The sequence below is a fragment of the Hirundo rustica genome, chromosome 4 (genome assembly GCF_015227805.2).
Source record: "Hirundo rustica isolate bHirRus1 chromosome 4, bHirRus1.pri.v3, whole genome shotgun sequence".
NCBI classification, from domain to species: domain Eukaryota; kingdom Metazoa; phylum Chordata; class Aves; order Passeriformes; family Hirundinidae; genus Hirundo; species Hirundo rustica.
In genome coordinates, this window is record NC_053453.1 from 31,542,429 (window position 1) to 31,562,677 (window position 20,249).

The 20,249-nt window shown below is 36.9% G+C and overlaps 1 protein-coding gene across 2 annotated transcripts; it reads right to left on the bottom strand.

The window, feature by feature from the left end:
- Window positions 1-1,366: 1,366 nt before the first annotated feature.
- On the bottom strand, window positions 1,367-20,240 carry RPAP3 (RNA polymerase II associated protein 3). Of its 2 annotated transcripts, none has more exons than XM_040061510.1 (17): window positions 20,159-20,240; window positions 18,139-18,297; window positions 17,420-17,560; window positions 16,882-17,004; window positions 15,559-15,686; window positions 14,842-14,963; window positions 14,436-14,506; window positions 13,420-13,551; window positions 11,922-12,049; window positions 10,179-10,300; window positions 8,730-8,800; window positions 8,452-8,568; window positions 6,499-6,707; window positions 5,173-5,368; window positions 4,444-4,541; window positions 2,948-3,048; window positions 1,367-1,860 (listed from the first exon to the last, which is right to left on the bottom strand). In XM_040061510.1, exons 2-17 carry the CDS (start codon window positions 18,292-18,294, stop codon window positions 1,769-1,771), a joined length of 2,007 nt encoding a protein of 668 aa, XP_039917444.1. In that variant the 5' UTR covers window positions 18,295-18,297; window positions 20,159-20,240; the 3' UTR covers window positions 1,367-1,768. The 2 variants fall into 2 exon arrangements, with proteins under 2 accessions (XP_039917444.1, XP_039917445.1); XM_040061511.2 differs by lacking the exon at window positions 20,159-20,240 and adding an exon at window positions 19,787-19,888.
- Between the last annotated feature and the right edge of the window lie 9 nt (window positions 20,241-20,249).

Below are 20,249 nucleotides of genomic sequence, written 5' to 3' on the forward strand. Positions count from 1 at the left end.
TTTGGCAGTCTAACAATTTAAAAGGGAAAAAATACTGCCATCTCCTGGAACAGGTGGAGCTGACAATTCTCTGAATACCTGCATTCTGCTCTCCATATTACACTGTTTTCTATGCACTGAAAAGTAGCTTCACTATTTTCGGATGTTGCATTTAAAAATAAAAGCAAAAGTCTACAGTAGCATATCATATGCAAGATTAATCTTGGTGGCATAAGTTCAGTAGCAACATAAATCCAGGTCTACTCATCCACTTCACCATGCTTGGAAAACTTCATCAGCTCTCCTCAACATGCACAAATCTTGAACAGAAATCTCTGTCAAAGTAGCAGTTTGGACAAAACCCAACCATGACAGTTTATTTTCTTTAAGAGCATAGCACAGTGGAGTTGTAGGTGACTCTTGGTCACCTACACTGGTGCTCAGGTCCCGGGCTAATTTGAAACTACCTAGTGGTCCAGAACTAATGCCTTTCCTGGTCAGTTGCTACCAGGCTGAGGCTGCAGCTCAGTTAACTTTTTTTTAAACAGGATTATATCTGAACTAGGACATAACTTAGCTGCAAATGTTTTAAAATTAGTTTTCTAATACTGATTACATAGAAGACAACATTTACACTTTTTCCTACTAATCCTTGTTGGGAATTTGAAGCCTTTTTGAATGCTATAGCTATTGAATAATTTTTTGAAAAACTGCACAACTACCAACCCAAAACTTTCAGAGAAGCATCGGTACAGCACAGGGGCGGAATCAGGATGAAAGCAAACTGGCAGGATATTAGCATGTGTAGGCTGGAAGAGCCAGCTTATACCACCACTTGGATACTACAGTTAGAGTATACTTGACAAGCACTGTTATTTCCTCCTGGTCATGTAAGCAGTACAAGTAATTTATTATGCCTCATGCTCACTCTTATCTCAGAATTTCAGTTAATTTCATGCTTTTGCCACCTCCTATTGTTGAGGTATTTTGCTTAGCCTCCTGCGTTACCTTAAGGGGTTTAACCAGTCAGGAACAACTGACCCAAAAAGATGAAGTTTCACCAGACTGTTTTGAAAGTACTCTTGAAAGACGACAGAAAGTGTTTTTCTTTAAACTTTTAGTTTAATTCTACAGTATTTGTCTTTCTTCTATTCTGCAATTATAGTTGAGGTTCACACGAATAGCTCAAGGTTCTCAGCTATCAATGCTAAAACTCCACTTTTAGATAAATGCAAGTTAAAATTCTGGAATTTTCTTGCCATCATACTTCAGGTTCATTTTGCACAGTACAAGTTCTGATGTGATGGATCTTTACAGAAGAGTGATTTAGGCACCTTAATTAAAAAAAAAAACCACAAAACCAAAACCAACTCCTTAACAATATAATATCTTCAATTCAACAGTCAGTTTATTTTCTAAAATAAAAAACCCATGCATAATTCTAATATACAGACTTTGATTCTTACCAAAGACATGTTTATAAATATTTATTTCCTTTTAATAAAGTTCTCTATCTACAGTCCAGATCCTGAATGCCAATCTGCTCAATTGTTTTTCAGGAAAACAGATTTCACTGAAGAAAATGTAGCTCCATATTGTTTCAGGTACTGGAGAACAAGTGTGCTGCAGAACTAAATAATGATCTTTTCAGGCACTTGCCATTTGGCTAACCGAAGTTTAATAGTTTCATTATTTAAAAAAAGCAACAAAATTGCAGTCATTATAGGCTTCTTAGCTAATTTCCACATGAAAAAAGGTGCAAATGCAGACATTTATGCCAGCCATCTTGCTAAGAGAAAATGCCATATTTCTTCTCCAATTCTTCAACAGAAGCATCTTTTAATCCCATGTGGTTCACATGATTGAATAATACCTGTGTAACTGAAAAAGAAAATCCCAACATTAACTGTTATTTTTGTGATTCACACTCTTAAGGTGAATTAGTCCAATTCTTTCCTTGGTGAGAGTAAGGGGCATATGGATTACACAGCTGAAATACAAATACAGTTTTAAACTACTGGGAAGATGAACAAAAGTAGCAAAGCAAAACTCTCACTTTGTTTTGATGCCCAGGAGCTGCCTAAGAACACTTCCTTATACAGGTACATAATCCAGGCAACGGGCAGCTTTTAGTTTCTTTACTATCTTGACACTATTCCACTACACGCAGAAGACAAACGTTAATGCCAGTGGCAGGTAAAGCTTACATCAGGTAAAGTGAATGCCATTCGTAAGAGGCATTGCACTTCAGTAAGTCATTTTATTTTAAGGAGTTTCATATTTCAAAATTTTTTAAGGGTAAAGGTTATTAGTGAAACTCAGCTCTAGATAGTAAATTTAAATTTACATGATCCCGGAGAAATGTTTTGCTTGTGTCTCACTATTATACAGCCTGTCTGGTGTGCTAAATAAAGAAAAAGTTTGACACAAACCCCACTTTTATGAACCATGAATTCAAGCCAATGTCAACACAAATTGCAAACTAGTGGGAGTGATGCCTCCAGAACAGGACAGACAACCAGGCTGAGGGTTTCAGAGATGTTTGCATTCCTCTGCCAACAGAAAAGTCGGGATTTGTCAAGAAATAATTGTTAATAGTGGAAACTGTATAATCTGGATACCCTGGATTTCAGATGTAGGATTTCATACAAATTCATAAATTTGTAACATTACCAGCTACAAACTGACAAGCTAGCAAAGCTTATTTTATCAAAATAAAATGCAGTGGTATTACTGATTAAAATAAGAGGATTTAGCTGTAGTTTTCTAGTCTAAACAATAAATAAGGAGTCAAAGGATTAAGAAAAAATACATGACATTCATATCAACTTCTATAACAATAAAAAGCTGGACAACAAAAGTGATTATTACATGGAATAAACAAGAATAGTGCTAAGTTTTACATTTTTTTTTCCAGATTCTACAGTATTGCAAAGCAAGTTTACAAAGACACTAGGAAATTACTTACTTTTCTTTTCTGAACCTGACATAAACATTACTGCCATATCAAATCTTTTTAATTCAGAGAGCCTCTGGAGGATTTCAAGGATGAGCGAAGGGTCCTCTTTCCTGAAGAAGATTATTACAAATATAAAAATAACCAATGCTGATTAGAATTATTCAGTAGCTGCAAGCAATATTGAAGAATTTAGGAACAAGAAATTAAAGGACCAAAAGAATTCCCTTCTCTTTCATATTCCCTATCTTTGTCCCCATCACTTGTCCATTCGCAAAGCAAAAAGTCTCCAGAAGCTTTTATGTAGGTATTATTGTTCTGCTGAGCAAGAATGAAGAAATACAAAAACCTAGACTGATGCAAACTGACTGCTGGCCATGAACAGAATACATACTACACGATTTAATGCTTACACCTGGCCACAACATCACTACTTTTATATGTATCAGGTACTGTGAAAGGAAGCAGCATCTGTGGCCAGAGTAAACTCACTGAAAAGCTCAGCCAATTACAGCTGCTTTAATTTTTATCAACACAAAAAATTCCTAGATTGTGTTAATTTTACATTTTTCTGGTCAACAGTAAACAGGTACTGCCTTTGTTACAAATACTAACAAATAGTGTTTTTCTTTCATAACTTCACATTTCTTTTGGAGGGAGATAGGACTCTTACCTTACTCTTACCAGGAAACAATTTCAGCTTCCTAGCCTTTTGATGCTGTATGACCAAATGCTGGACTATATCTCTAAGACAGCACTGTCACCCATTTGATGGACATTTTACTTTTTAAGGAAACCAAGGGAAAGGCAAACATTGATTTATGCTTGCTTATCTCCATAAAACAGCACCGAAAAGCATCGAGTGTGTGCTTCTCAGTGCCATTCAGAAAAGCAGAACACTGCCTCTGACAGATTAAATAAACTTTAGGACTCAAATGGTAGCATGGATAGAAATTTCAAAAATAACTTGTCAGGTCCAGTCTTATCAGAACCTCAGTCTCCAACAGACATTTGCTACAGGCAACTGTAAAATGCTAGCAAATAAATAAGCAAATAAGCATCACAGTAAGTGTGGCAAAACCCTCTGAATTTCTCAGCTTTAGAAAGTTAAAAAGAGGACAATGTGCAGTTCTATGTCTCTAAGAATACACACAGTAACATGAATAAAAGTTATTTCATACAGACTAATGCAAGTTTCTGGTGTTCTTTAGTAAACACAATTCAACAACATTCACTAAAAGTATTTTTTCACTTCTTTTCTACCTGATTTTTCATGATGAGTTTCACTTCTTAAGAAACAACTGTTGACTAATTCCAGTTATTTCATTATGCTCATGTAATGCCGTGCGCTGGAAACAATTTTGTAAGCCCCTGAGGTTGGGACTAGAGAGTAGATAAAAAAATCCCCAAACACAAAACAAAAAGAACAACTGTCCCCGACCAAAAAAACCCCCAAACCTTTCAGAACAGCAATAAGCAACGTAAAACAAAGGAGGAGTTAAACTTACTCAATGTAGAAGTCATGCAGAATTTTCAGGATCTGGTTAAACAAGTCTGGATCTAAGGATTTCTGAAACAGCTTTGCATAAAGCGAGGGCTCTATTTGCTATGGAAAAATTTAAAAAGTTAAACAAAAAAAAATACAACTGAGTCATAAGAATCACACATGTATTTTTAGAAGGTCATGGGCAATGCTGAAGTGCAAGAAAGCAAAAAACCCCAAACTGCACAATTTGACATCAAACGACAATTTTTGCTTGTTTGTTTGGGTTTTTTTGGTAATGGTACTTTCTAACTTCTCTTAAAAAAAAATCTAAGTGATTTTTTTCCCAAATATATGCAAGTAAAAGTACACATTAAGTAGATTGTTGTGCTTCAAGCATGTGCTCAGTTTAAAAACGTTGCTATGCTTAATTACCCTCACTTGAAGCACTTACTTGAAGAATTAGAATTTAATAGAGTTACTAATGTATTTAAGTCTTTAAAGAACAAGGGCTTCTATTAAAAAAAAAAAAAAAAAGCAGAGACTGTACCTAAAGCAAATAAAAAAGGCACAAAAGAAGAAAAACTCCAACGCACATCAGACTACTTACTGTTATGTGAAGACAATTAAGAAAAGGGACTATTGTACACTTGAGACACTCTAAACATAGCTATCTCTTCCACCTAAAGGTACTGTTTCTTCAACTAATGTTGAAGAAACTGTCCAAACACTCTTGACACTCTATGTTTCATACCTTCAGGTACAAGTACATGTTTTCAGGGCAGTCTTTCAACTTCCTGAAGTCAGATTCAAGCTGGAAAGAATTTGCAGGAATGGGAGGAACTGGAGAAGCAGACATAAATGACCTTCTGATGTCTTTTTCTCTCTGCTTGCTTGCAGGAAAAGATGGATGCAATGTGGATGAAATTCCTTTCACATTTACAGGCAGCCTGCAAAGGTATTTTGAAAAACATAATCAAATAAACTTTTAAGGAAATTCTACACTGACACCTAACTGGAGATATTTTTATTTATTAAAAGCTATAATAGTGAAAACTTTTTAAAGACTGTGCTTTAGTTCAAGCAGATATTTTAAAATTCCTTCAAATTATACAGGCTTTATATTTGATTCAGTTTTTCTAAAAACCACACCTGCAAATACTTAAATTTATTCAGCCTCTATTTTTTTTCTGGAACTAACTGCATTCTATAGTGAGTTTCCCCCCTATATACATGCCAAAAAAAAAAAAAATCTATCTCATTTTCTGCAATTTCATAATGCAGAACAGTAATGACGTCAAACTGATAAACTGGTTTCAGCACTGATATCAGTAGATCTATTTTTTATTCTATAATTTGTCATTTAAGTCCATTGATTTTTTAGGATTTAAGAAATGGCTAAGAACATACTTTTTTCTTCAACTTCACACATTTAACTGAGCTAGGAAAGGTAGGTGGGACCAGTGTTTCCCACAGAAATTCCTTCATAAGGATTCTTTCTCTTAACAGAACGAGGCAGTGTCAATGCATTGGACAATGAGTTCTAAGACTGAGTAAGGATAATGCTTCTGTACTTCAGCTTACTTTCAGCAAGACAGACTTGAGTTTGCCTAACTAACACAGTGTGACTTAGAAACTGAGCACATCTGAAGCTACCTCCCGCCTCAGCAGAGAAAGAGTGGTGCCACTCATCTGCTCCCCTTCTCTCACACAACTGGGGTACAAAGAATGACTGAACTCGGTTCAAAATGTCTTCTAAAAAACTACAAATAAAAGTTGTAAAAAACAGCTAGTGCAGATGGAGTACCAAAGCAAGAAAGAGTACAGCATATGCAGGGAAATATGAATTTCTTTATATTTGCAATGTAAGACTGAGTTTTCCCCCCGACAGTAAACAGATCATATTTGTCTCAAACACTGTGTGGTTAAAGAGGCAGATGTGCAGCTTCTTTAAACATTTCCTTTTTAATTCAGATTCTCCAAAGTATCTTCAATACCTCACCACATGTAGAGATCTTGAAATGAAGATGATATTCCAACTACATTTACCTTTTTAAAAGAGGATCAGAATTATACTTACTGTAATAGTGATGTATCACTGATTTCTTCTATTTTCAAGTGCTTTGCTTTTGGAATATCAACTGCAGTCAACAGATCATCCTGATCTAGAGTTTCTGTTTCTTCAACACTCACTGAATTCTTCCAGTTATTGACTAAAGTAGTGCTGGGCAAGTCACCATCAGATGTATCATCATCAACTTCCTCAATATCTATCCTTCGCAATGGCTTCTAAACAGAGCACAGATCTCACTCATGTCACACGTGGACTCACCGCAAGTATTTAAACAGATGCCAGACACAGCTGTGTGTAACTTAAAATAATTGTATGATAACCAGTTATCTCTGTACTGGTGCACAGAGAGGACACTTTGCATAAAGGTAAATGGCAAAACCTGAAACCATAAAATTCTACATGAAGCCTGATATAATTTTATTGCTTTATCCTGATAAACCAGTATATCCTTACCCTAGTCGATCTCCATATGCAGTCTGTTTTCCCAGTAATAATTAAAAATGTAAAATGTATACTTTTTCCCACTAAGGTTGAATAGGCAAGATCTATCTTATACTTTGTCCCATTATGTGGTCAAGCTTTGTAATTTAGCAAAACAAAAAACAAACAAACAAAAAAAATCCAACAACACAGGCCTTGGCCCACAACTTACAATTATGATATAATAAATATCTGTAACTCAATTTTGCTGACTGACCAAATTACATATATCCTAAGGTTATTAATTCCACCACATGCTAAAATGCTTCAGTTTATTTAATCTTTGCAGGATCCTCACTATTTTTGACCATCACCTAGTGCCACCATCACAGGTCTTAGAAAAAAAGCTCTCATCACTTTTTACTTTAGAACTTAATTTCCTGAACATGAACATAGAATGTATTGCTCTAGAAATAGAGGCAAATGCACATGATTGAACATACTCAACAATTTAGACTTCTAGGAAATGGCACTAGTAAATAAATGTACAGATGTTTCATCTATACTTATTCTACTTTAACAGAGTAACAATAGGAATACAACCAACCTAGCATCTTTACTTAATTTAGCAGCCAAAGTGAACACTTAATAAATATAACTGACTACAGTGTTTCAGATACTTCACAATAAATTCATTTAGGTTTAAAGAAATAATGTTTCAAGTTATAGAGAGAACATAATACTCCCCCCTCCCAAAGGATCAAACTAATCACACATTTTCTACTAGAACTATCCGTCTGAATTATATTATTTATGAGGGTAAACAAAGGTTTTCAAATAGCATGAGTGCATACACATACAAAGTACGAGCACCCTTTGTATTTACACAACTGAATGTATAAAGATTAAATGTACTAAAAGAGGAAGTCTAATACACAAAGAAACCTGGTATAGCATTTTTTCACCTAACTATAACCACTGATAATTGATACATTGCTCATTCATCCAAATACACTGCTTATTGAAAACCAATATCCAGCTGTCCTGCAGTTTATATGGATGAAAAGGCATGCTCAAAGCTCTTTGGAAAGCAGCCCTACATGACAGCAGCATATGACGAAAGTAGGCAACATGTCTTATAACCATTATGGCTGCTGTAAAACCTGTAAAGAGCAGTAGAAATGAAAGTTTACCCAGAGCTTCTCAACTCTTTCCCATTTACTCTCAACTGCAATGTTACTAAGGCCACAAGACAGGGTTTTGGGGGCTGCCTGTCTAATCCACATTATAAATGTATGCATACACCATATTTGCTGAGGGTGGTACTGCAGCCTGAACGCTTACACTACCACTGCTGTGAACTTCAGCATTTCCATGTATGCATATGTTCCTGAAAAATATCAAAAGACTAAATTTATAAATTTTTGGCTTTCCACAGGCAAGGCTACCTATCCAGGGTTAGTCTACAGTACAGAACATAGATTTTAACTCTAAGCTCTACTTTTCCCATCATTATAGAAAGCAATTCACATAACTTACTGTTGATTTAATCTGTAACGGATTATCAATCATTTTCACTATATTTTTAATTTCTGCTTCTTTAATCAACACTGCAGGATATTCTTGGTGAGTCTGCTGCTCCTTCTCAGCTAATTCCTGAAAAATGGCAAGTTGTCCAAAAGATCAGGTGGTTCATGAACAAATACAAGGTATGTTAAAAATAATGTAATAAAGAAAAAAAACCCTTCTAGTACTATAGCCTTACAAAAAGCTCCCAAACAAACAAAATCCCACTATACCCAAATAAGCATACATACATTCCTTATTTTTGTGAGTTCATTTATTGCTTGTTTATTTCCAGGTTCCAGCTTCAGAACAGCTTCAAAATCTGAGTGGAAAATAACACATACTGTAGATATTTCAAGTCACAACATGCACATGGCAGATTTTTAAACCTTCTATTTTCCTTTCATAGCTCTAAAAATAATTAAAGGCAGGTAAGTAACAGAATGGGCAAGGTTGGAAGGCCAGTGGATTATCTGGTCCAACCTCCCTGCTCATCAGGGTCATTCTGGAATGCAATGCACAGGACTGTATCCAGGCAGTCCTCGAATATCTCCAGTGAGGGAGACTCTACTTCTTCGGGCAATATGTTCCAGTGTGTGGTCACCTCCATAGTAAAGAAGTTCTTCCTCATCCTCCTGTGCATCAGTTTCTGCCTGCTGCCTCTTGTCCTATTGCTTGGAACCACCAAGCAGAGCCTGGCTCCATCCTTTTGACACCATCCCTTCAGATATCGATGGGACACTGGTGAGGTCACCTCTCAGTCAATCTCAAGACTGAAGAGCCACAGCTCCCTCGGCCTCTCCCCGTAAGACAGATGCTCCATTCCTCTGATCATTCCTCCACTCCAAAGAGCTCCGTGTCTCTCTTGCACTGAGGAGCCCAGAACTGGACACAGCACTCCAGATGTGCCTCACCAGGGCTCAGTGGAGGAGCAGGATCACCTGCCTGGCCCTGATGGCAATGCTCTTCCAAATGCAGCCCAGGAGTCCATTGTCCTTCCTGGCCACAAGGGCACTGCTGGCTCATGGACAGCTTGTCCACCAGGTCCTTCTCCCAGCAGGTCAGCCCCAAGCCTGTGCTGGCAGGGGTTATTCTTCCCCATGTGCAGGACCCTGCATTTGCCTTTTCTCTCCAGTCTGTCAAGGTTCTTCTGGAAGGCTCAGAGCCCTCTGGGGTACTGGCCACTTCTCCAAGCTTTTTGTCATCACTTAACTTGCTGAGGAAGCATCTGCCCCTTCATCAAGTAATTGATGAACAAGTTAAACCACAATGGGCCCAGTATTGAACCTTGAGGGACACCACTAGTGAAGGGTCTCCAACTAGACCCTGTATCAAGTTGAAGGCCTGCCACTGATTAAGACGCTCTGGGATCTGTTGGTCAGCCAGTTCTCAATCTACCTCACTGTCCATCCCCTTACAAATCATCCTAATGCCCATATCATGACCTACCTTTTAAAAGAACAACTCAAACTATTTCTTACTACTAATCAAAACCAGCAATAGCTGTAAATTCATACAAGTCTCTTCCCATTATGTGGGCACCAACACAAGAGGTTTTTATACATATTCAGTGAAATCAACAGAAACCACTTAATTCTTAACTCTTGCACTGATCATCTTAGTAAGTCAGAACAAAAAAGATCAGGATGTCCTTATACTGCTCTCTTACCTACCACATCTAGGTTAATTCAAAATCATACCTTGAACAGCTTCCTTTAGCTTTCCAAGAGCAACTCTGGCAGCTCCTCTTCTAGCAAAAGCTTTAGAATAGGAAGAATCTAAGAGCAGAGCTTGTGTGCAGTCATCTTCTGCCTCTTTGTACCTCAGCAAAAGCGTAGTATAAAATTAATAATCAGTTTCAAGAAGCAGTTTCAACTGAAAAGACAGAGCTACCCAAACCAATTAAAATATAAAATATCATTACCTACATATATAAACATATCACTGAGCTAAAATGCAAATTAAAAAATTCCCATAAAATATGGTTTTGCAGCACCTTGAAATTTAAGCTGTATCTTTTGGTATCTCATAACAAAGTGCTGATTCTTTTTAGCATTATAAAAATTCACATCCTCTGTAAAGAAGAAAAAAACACTTAAAGCTTGTCAGAGCAAAGCTCACTTTAAAAATTCAACAACAGCCTTAAAATCCAATTAAGTACCATGGCTTTGTACTTCTGAAAACTAGAAATACCATTACAAACAAAGAAAACATACCAGAGAGAAGAAGTAAGTATGCATGAGAATAAATTTCTCTACATTTGGAATTCTGTGACTTGTCCTTAACTATTTCAGAATCAGAATTCAGAATATCTTTGCATTAATGTCATTTGCTTCATTTTAAGATTAAAATTCCATCCATTTATACTGTTACATTAGATCATAATTCCACTATGTGCTTATTAAAGTATCTTCATTCATTCCTCTTCTCCATGTTCAAACTATCATTATATTTACGCAAATTAATTTTTATTTGGTGTTCTCATCAGCACGAGCAGTTTGTAAGAATACCAATGGGCTTTTGTTGCATTTAATGTTAGGTCCTCTTTCAAATGTAAAGACCCAATACAAGATTTATCATACGGAATCACTTTCTTGCTTGGTCATTCAATTAAATTATCGCTTCCTCTGAATCTCACAGAAGATTATTTCCATTCTGCTGTCTTAAATTACAGGTGTTGTGTCAGAAATACTATCCATGCAACCCATCTTATCCTAAGTTGAGATCTATATACTGTCTCTACAGATACTCAGCCATGTTACGTTAAAACACATGACCAACATAACCCTCTGCTCTCTGCTTCTCATGCTATCAGCTAAGTTTAAAATTACCACACCGTCACAGAGTCAAAAAACGTTCACACCTAAAAACTGTCCATATGGAACTTATCTAATTTGCTGGAAAGCATGAATTTCTCTACAGTTTCTGGTTTTTTTTGGATAAAATTTAATTAAAAATAAACAAGCGACACATACACGCCTCTATCAGTGAAGTTAAAAGAAGCATTTTTAAAAGGTAACCATTTCCAGAAAAAGCTTTTATTCGTTCCCTCCAAAGGCAGAAGTTATAATTCACTTCTTTTTACAGTACAACATTTAGTAGCTGACTGGGTTTCATAGTCAAAGACAAAGCTTTGGGCAGTTTCTTTCAGAAACGTGAATATCAGAATTTTGCACCCATAGAAGAACAAAAATCCAACTTCAGAAACCATTCTTCTTTCATACTGGTGCTATTTTATTCTTTCAGAACTTGCTTCCTACAAACTGCATTTCAAGATCACAGAAACAGATTTGTTTGCTGTCCTTTACTACTTTGTGATTTATTCTATACTGAATTCTAACAAAAATGAGGAGTGACAGTAACTCAGCTTGAGTGAAAAATCTGCTGGTTCATTATTCTTCCTGATTTACAATAAACAATACAGCATGTGCAATTCCACTTACTTCTCAATCTTTAGGTAGGCCATGGCTCTGTTAGCTGGCAGTAGTGCATTGGTGCCATCTGCTGCGATACCACGGGTGTAACATTCTATTGCAGCCTCGTACTTTCCCTCTTTGAAATAACCGTTACCCTGGAATAGGTAGGTCACAAAAAAACCCCAGCATTGAGAAAATCTAGTGCAATGAACCTTCTTATCCTTTTTTGCAGAGAGGGTCTTAACGTAAGTATGAACATGAATCGCAAAGAAAACCCACATCAGGGCAGACAGTTACAGCGTATCTCTTCCTATCTAAGTTTGGAGGTAGAACACAAAATTATCCTAATACTTTCTAATATTTCAAGGATAAAAAAAACTTTGCTACATGCCTAGTTCAAATGCAGACTTTTAAGTCTACAACCTGTTATTTAATTTCATGCTTGATGTGCAGGATAACCTACCCTGTACCTCATGAATTTAAACACAAGCTGAATGTTCACAATTCCCCTTTCAAGGTAACTTTTTGCACTTCACAAACCCATCTTTATCCTGCTCCATGAAACTTACCCTCAAATATTACTTGGGTCCAAATGTTGTTGTTTTCTAATTAAAGCTCCATACAAGAAAGTTACATTACTTTTTTGTTTGTTTCTGGGGGACTAAAATTACCTTTTGCTTCTCAGTACTAATTTGAAGCTGCACATCCTCTTTACTCCTACTCTACTGACTGACCAAAAATCAGGAAGGCCATAGTTCAGACCTGACAAGGATCCATGTCATCAGGAACAAGCCTGCAGTGAGCCGGTTTTGCTGCCAATGAAGTATTGCATTAGACTGAAATTTCCTTTCTGAGACCTATTCAAACTCTTGTTCCTTAATGCATACTTTGATTCTTATCTGACTAATTACTTCTTACAACCGGTGTAGCAAATCTGAATAATGGTAAGTCAGAAGTTACACAGCTAGGTAAGTGAACAGAAATACTTTGGTTCACTTGGGAATGTTATTTATTTATTGAAAGAGTGGTGAGAGGGGGAAATAAATAAGCCAACCATGAGTAAAGACTACGTATCCAGAAATACATTTTTATTGTCATTGTTGTCTGCATCCCCAAAGTCCTTTTTATAACTACTATTCATCATGTCATCAGCCGTTTGAAAACAAGAAATAGTCCACAACTCCCCTTGGACAAACAAACATCAAGATGCTTATAATAATGGAGAAATAGGATCTTTGTAAAGTGCAGTTTAAGTTCTATTTCTCTTACCATGTATTTTGAATTTTGCATATACAATTTGGACTGTAAAAGCTACCTTTTATAATTATTCCTCCAGACAAATCCAAACAGAACTCCCTGTCCCATTCACCTTCCTAAAGGCCAAAATGGGAAACATCTAAGGTAACATCAAGAACATTCCATATATGAAGTACAAGGTTTAATTGATACATTTGCATAACTAATGTAACAACACAACCCTTTTCTTTGCTAGGTTCCTCCTGTTCCACCAGAATCTGTGACCTACCAGATCTTTTTCTGCAATTGCTTTTTGCTTGAGCTGCTGGTCTTCAATGCGCTGCTTCTCTTCATCTGTTAATCCTGTTCTGACTGCAACTTCAAACTCTTTCTGTTCTGAATTTTCTTTTGATGACAGAGCCTGTAAAAACAATTTTTTTCCTTCAGTAAGTATTTCCCCACTTAAACATTTCCAGAACATAAATTAAAATAATTTCTAAACTTTTAAGATAAGAAAATCTGCCAAGCTTTTTAACGGAAGTGCTTGTGTTGTACATTAAATGCAAATTTAAAGAGACAATTTAAAAACAAGTTGAAATTGTTCCATGACTCATGGAACCTTTGTATAGTCCAATTTACATATCATTTATTTTCTCAGTTACTGGAGACTTTGCATCTTCATTTGGAAAATAAATTTTTCAAGCACTGTCAAAAATATAGTTGAAGAGCTGTAACTAAATTAATACAGAAATGACAGGTGAGCTTGTATTTACGAAAAGTCATCATAATTAACATTCTACTTCCTGTCATGATAGGGATCTAACTTGGACTAGAGTATTTTGTTTTATTCTTAGAATAACTTTCCAGTTGGGTTGACCACAGCAATCAGTGAGACTACAAGCAGGCCAGCAAGCAGTTTTATGGCCAAGAGAACATGGAGGTTATCTCATGTGCTGTGCTACCCTATACCAAAATACTAAGCATGACTGAAAAGGGCATTAACACAGGAGGTATAAAATGGGGGAAAAATTTAAAAATAAACCAACCAACCCACCAAAACTCAACCAAAGAAAACCAACCAGCAAAAAATTCCAAAGAATGCCAGATGGTGCACACATGCAGTCTTAGTCTGAGATCCACTCTTATTTGCATATGTGTGAGTTTCTCCAAAAGAAACCTCACTAAAGATTTTCACCCCAGTGAACTTCATATGCCAGAAAAAGCACGTGAGAATTTGTTGAATCAGTTCTTGTTATACAAACTAAACAGGGTGTACTGATTTTGTTAGGGCCTTAATCTTATTACCTGATTAATTTTCCTCAGTTCATTTTTTGCTTCAAAGTTGTTTGCATCCAGCTCCAAAACCTTTTCATAATCTATCAGAAGATCGGAAAAATATGTTTCAGGTGGGAAGCACAGACCAGTAGGCAGAGCATTCTTTTGAGATAAACCTTTTTTGTAGTGACCCAAGAAGAATGAGATATTTCAAGGAATATATCATTGTAAAACAGTTAAATCTGAACCATTCCAGAACTACTAATATCTACCACTATCACTTGGACTTGCTACTTGAATTTTACCTTACCAGAAGAATATGCAACATGGTATTTCATTTCTTTGTTTATAGGAAATGAAAATTAAATTCCTCCATCAAAGATGCAGATCACATCAGTTTGCATATATTTTAAGAAAAGAACTAAAAGAGACCCACCTTCTTTAGCACCTTGAAGATTTTTCAAAGCAAAGCGAGCGGCCCCTCTTCTCACATAAGCCTTTATGTAATTTCTATCTAAAGCAAGTGCTAAATTGCAGTCAGATTCCGCAACAGAAAACCTATCAAAAAACCGAATGAGTAGTTTGGACATGTCTAGGTAACAAACCCCAAAACTTCAGTAGTTTATCTCACTCAGAGCCTCTCCAAGTTCTTGATAACATTGAAATCTTACATGCTTCAGAAGGAGCACAAACCAAGTATTTACACTTCTCCTGATTCCAAATACATTAAAATAAGAACGGAAAGCAGTCAAGAATCTCGACTGCCGCAGGAGAACAACCAACTCCCTGCATCCTTTCTTCACCCAAAACTAATCAAAGCCTTAGAAACAGAGCTCACTGAATCTGAAAGGCAATTTAACTTTCTCTTCCTCTTTTATCTTCAAGTCTTACACAGTAACACAGAAGACAGTGAACTACTGGTGTGCAAGCTAAGGAAAATTTGATGAGGGAAACTACCAGATTGCTTCTCCTGGCAATTCCTATTTTACTTTGAAACTGGAAAGCAGGTTGCAACAATGGCCTTACACAGACTAATGTGTAAGACTTACACGCCACAGCATAACGTATAAATCAAGGATTAAAACTAAACCAAAAATCTGAAGGTAGCATTTCAAGTACAAAAATATTACAGATTTAACAATGCAAGTCTTACTTTTTCATTCTATAAAATGCTGATGCTCTGTTTGTGGGCAATACTGGATTGTATGGATCAGAATGCATCCCTCTAGTATAGCATTTTATAGCTTCATCAAAGTTTCCTTGTTTAAAATAGTTATTACCCTGTAAATAGAAAAAAGCTTTTTCAGCAAGTTACCGTACATTGGCAGACACATTGCTAATTAAAAACCTATAAAAAAATCAAAGTATTTTAGAAATGCTTAAACATTTTGTTCAACATTTCCCATGAAGTACTGCTTTACCATAAAATATACTTACTAATATATTCTAAGTGCACCATATTATAATTTTCATTATGTAGTCTATAACACAGGTCTATAAAATATTAATTTTCAGTGTCTCTAGTTCTTTTCCAGAAACCTGTAACAAGCACATATATAGCTACTTAAATTATTGATTTTTTAATTTTTTTTTTAAGTTTGTAGTAACTAGGTTTGACATCTTTGCTTTCCAAGTCGACATTCTCACTTCTGCCTCCTCTGGGACACAACTTATCTCATGCATCCTCAATGACCTCACTGCAACCAAGATAATAGTGGCCAAAGACATCTCAACTTCTGTGCAGTGTAGACTGCAGATCACATGATAAGGAATTCCCACAGCAGCAGGAATACAACACAAACATCACCCACACAGGCAATTTAAAACAATCAAACAAACAACCCCACAAAAACCCAAACCGAAGCTAGAACTACTGAAGTCAATACTGACTGACAGATGGGGTAGGTGATTGCTTACAAACAAAGAAGTTTATCAAAAACAGAGAAGCTGCTACACAACTTAGCCTCTTTCTCATGGCAACGAAGCATGCCATAGATCTCTTTCTATATCCTACCCTGTTAGGTAAAACTGAACCGGTATGAATTTGCCATTATTAAAGCAAAGTAATTCACCCATCATTTCCAGATGTACCGGCATCACAAAGGACGTATTTTTAAGTTCTTGCAGATTTAGTTTGGGGCCTTCAGATGTTGTGTTCAGGTAAAAAAGTTTGGTCTATATATCAATTCTATACAGCCATTCAACTTCTCAAAGCAAAACATCACCAATACATTCGTCATCACAAGGACACATTAATTAAAATCTACCAGGCTTGCTGCTACTAACAATTAGAAGGAATAGAACTGCAGTGAGAATTTTGGAATAATGGGCAGGGAAACAGACAGAAAGACTTCCAAACAGTCAATTCTTTTTCCAGATGTGTGGTCTCAGTGGATGATCTTTTAAAAGAAAATTGCAAATACTCCTATACCCAAATTGCTACTTTACCAATAATAAACATCAGTAATTCTGTAACCTTTTCCTTCTCTGCAAGAGCCTTTTCAGCATCTACATGAATTCCATCTTCTTCAGAGTCTGATTCTGGAGATACAGAATCATGAGTACTATCTTCTTTATCAAGTTCTTCAAGTATTTTATCCTGGAATCAGAAAAAAAAAAAAGCCAACAGTTGTCTTCATTATAATTTAACAACGCAAAATAATACAAGTAAGATTTTATTAATATGTCCTTCAACACTGACAGTTGTGTTTAGTCTTATATTCTACTATAATTATGACATTTTAATAGGCCTATTGTTAAAAGGGTTTTTTCCCCTTAAACTCAAATTTAATCTGCTGGATGAAAGCACAGTCAATAGAAAACCAAGTATTTATCAATATTCCAAATATTAAATGTGTAATCTTTTGGGAGAAAGCTACCCTAAGTTCATATAGTACAGAGCACAGTAAGATACTGACGGGTGGACTGAATTCTCAGCACTATAACAAAATCTTATTTAATACAGAATCAACTGGGGACAAGACTCAGACAACAAAGCAAATCTTAAGACTCACCACATCAAGTTTTCCCCATGCTTCATAATCGTAAGACTTGATCTTATTTTTCTTGTTTTCCTCAGAGGTTATCTTTGAAGGGACTTTATTTTTGCTTTTCTTCTTTTTCTTAAAAGCCTTGTTTCGAATTGGTGGCAAATTCTAAATAGAATTAAGTAACTTATTATAAAACAGATGTGTGAAAATCACTTGCACTGAAGAATCTACAGCACCTGTGTCTAGACACTCTATGCAGTCTATCTAGTGGTCAGTTTTATTTTAGAAATCCATCCAGCACACTGTTCTCCTGAGTTCTACAAAACCACTAAGAACAACAACCATAAATCTTTCAACATATACATGTAAATATTACATGTATGATACAAAACTGAGTTTTAGAAGACAACTCTCTTCAGAGAATCACTTCAATATACTAAATGTCAGCAGTAAATTAGCAATACTGATGCTGCAAACAGAAACGTTCTCACAGATCCACCCAGAACCAATAAAAAATTTACTGGCCTCATCACATTCAGAGGCTACTGCCCCACAGCTCTGTTGGTGGTGAAGTTTACAGAGGAATCTCTCATTTCCTTCAGGTGAAGAACACATGTTAGTTCATGCCTTCTATTCAGATATTTTAAGTCAACAAATGTAATTTTGCTAATGCAAAATATAATTATTATAAACACTATCACAGTATGAATAGCTGAGTTGACACTGGTCTTGTGTTTTCTTACCTCTTCTGGGACCCCACTCTGTTTCCTGAGTTCAGAATCCACTTCTTTAATATCTTTTTCCCAGCTCTCCAATTCTCTCATAAAATCCTGCAGCTCTTCAGCATTTTGCTTCACTTGTAGCTGCAGTTCTATCGCTTTACTTGGTGCACTCATCATAATCTGCAAAATTTGAGGAAAAAAGCCTTCTAAAAAGAAGTTGGAAGTATGTAGTGAAGGAAGCTAACTACTTCAAAATTAAGAAGTCTGACTTCCATGCCAGTCAGACTTCCCAATAGCACAGTAGGAATATTAAAACACTAAGAGACTAAGGATAAACACAGTTTAAATGCCCTTGAAAAAATGAAGGGAAGCCATATTATTCAGATAAAACAACATATACCAAAAAAACCCCAGCAATTCATGTTTTCCCAACTAAATATAAGTTAAAGCACCCAACAAGTCAACGGTAATACTGAAATTGCAAACAAGTTCCTAAAACTCTTTAATAATTATTAACACTTGACTGTCTTCATAAATTTTGTTATCTCGATTTTGTCATCTTAAGTGAAAGAAGTTCTCTTATCACAAAAATATCAAGTCACAACTAAAAAGCAACCTCAGAAAAAAATCCTGGTTACAATTCAGAAAGAAACCCCATGTTTGTACAGTTCATAGCACAAAAAGTGGAAAGGATGAAGCAAATATGTTTTGAAAACCATCATGATTAAGTAATTCATTATGAGCTAAACACAAACTTAGACAAAGGGAGTTATGAATGGTTGCTAACCCTAACCTCTTGCAAGTTTCAGGATCTGTTACAAGCCTCATGGAAATGTAAGTAAGCTACTTGTAGAGATACTACACATAAAGTTTTTAAGGAAAAAAAAAGTCTAGGCTATTTAATATGCGTTATTTAACATTATTCTTCACACCTGGGCAACAACCTAGTAGCACAACAGTATAAAAATTTATGAGGCAAACAAGCTAATGATTTCTGTGGTACAATGTGCTACCCCTAATTACACGCAAGGGTCTCAAAGAGATGGAAAAACACACCGCATGATTATTACCAAACTAATGCTACCAAAGCAGAAATGTTTTTACATGCTCAGGAGTAAGCAGCTGAGCAGATATCCTGCTACAGTAGTTGTGTTTCTCCCTAGCACACACAGCTGCTGACACGATTATCCCAAGCTATGCATTAGGTATATTTGAAACAAAATAGAAAGAAACTTTCAGTGAATCCAAAAATACATAGCTTTCATCACAGTTCCAATTAAGGAGCTTACTGTTTTTTTCCACCTTCAATTGCTATCCCATAACAAACTAACACCCTAACATTCACTGTGTTAATTTCGTGCAACTTGGTCATGGACACATCAAATATTCCATACAAGTCTAGCATTTCTAGGCAGCTAGAAAAAGATACTTTAAAAGATGAAAAAAAAAAAAAAAAATCTTGTAATCTGCTGAGCTTTTTCCTATCTCTGACTAAAAAAGTATTCACACGCATGCGAAAATCTAACATGAAATCTGCTTGTTTGTTCTCTGCCGCTCTAGAGCATCCTGCTCAAGTGTGTAAAGTCGAACTGCTCCGTTACCCACTAGCCGCATACAACTTAGCAACGACCTTAATCACTGACAGCAACCTCTGCGGCACAGCTCTTACATCCGTCAGGGTACTTTTATTCCAGTATCAACGCTGAGTCCTTCCAACACCCGAAGGCTGCCGGTTCCAGCGATTCCCTTGGAGCGGCCGCACCACGCCGGCAGCCTGGCCGGCAGCCCAGGCCCGCCCTGGAGCGAGCGGGTCCCGAGGCCGCGCCGCAGGAGGCCCCCAGGCAGAGCAGCCACAAGTTGCAAGAGAGGCCTTGACTCCATCAGCGTGTACTCCGCCTTGCCTCGCCATCCCGTGCGGCCAAGCCGCTCGTGGACCACAGCGACGGGGATGCGGCTGCATCCAGGGACTGCGCCGCCCGGGCACCGCACGCTCGACCCGACCCGACCCGGCCCGGCCGGTCCCGTCCCCCCGCAGCCTCACCTGCGCCGTGCGCAGCTCCTCCCGCCGCCAGCCCCGCTCCCAGGGTGCAGTGCGGCCCCGGGAAGTCACAGCGCCTGCGCGCGCGGCCCCT

What these genes read in the sequence shown, in the direction of transcription:
- RPAP3 (XM_040061510.1), bottom strand. Translation starts at nt 18,294, where the DNA reads ATGATGAGTGCACCAAGTAAAGCGATAGAACTGCAGCTACAAGTGAAG. An exon ending in TCTTCAAGGTGCTAAAGAAG is followed by an intron (nt 14,507 to 14,841) that starts GTGGGTCTCTTT and finishes ATCTTCTGATAG; the next exon opens with ATTATGAAAAGGTTTTGGAG. An exon ending in CAATTGCAGAAAAAGATCTG is followed by an intron (nt 12,050 to 13,419) that starts GTAGGTCACAGA and finishes TACCTATTCCAG; the next exon opens with GGTAACGGTTATTTCAAAGA.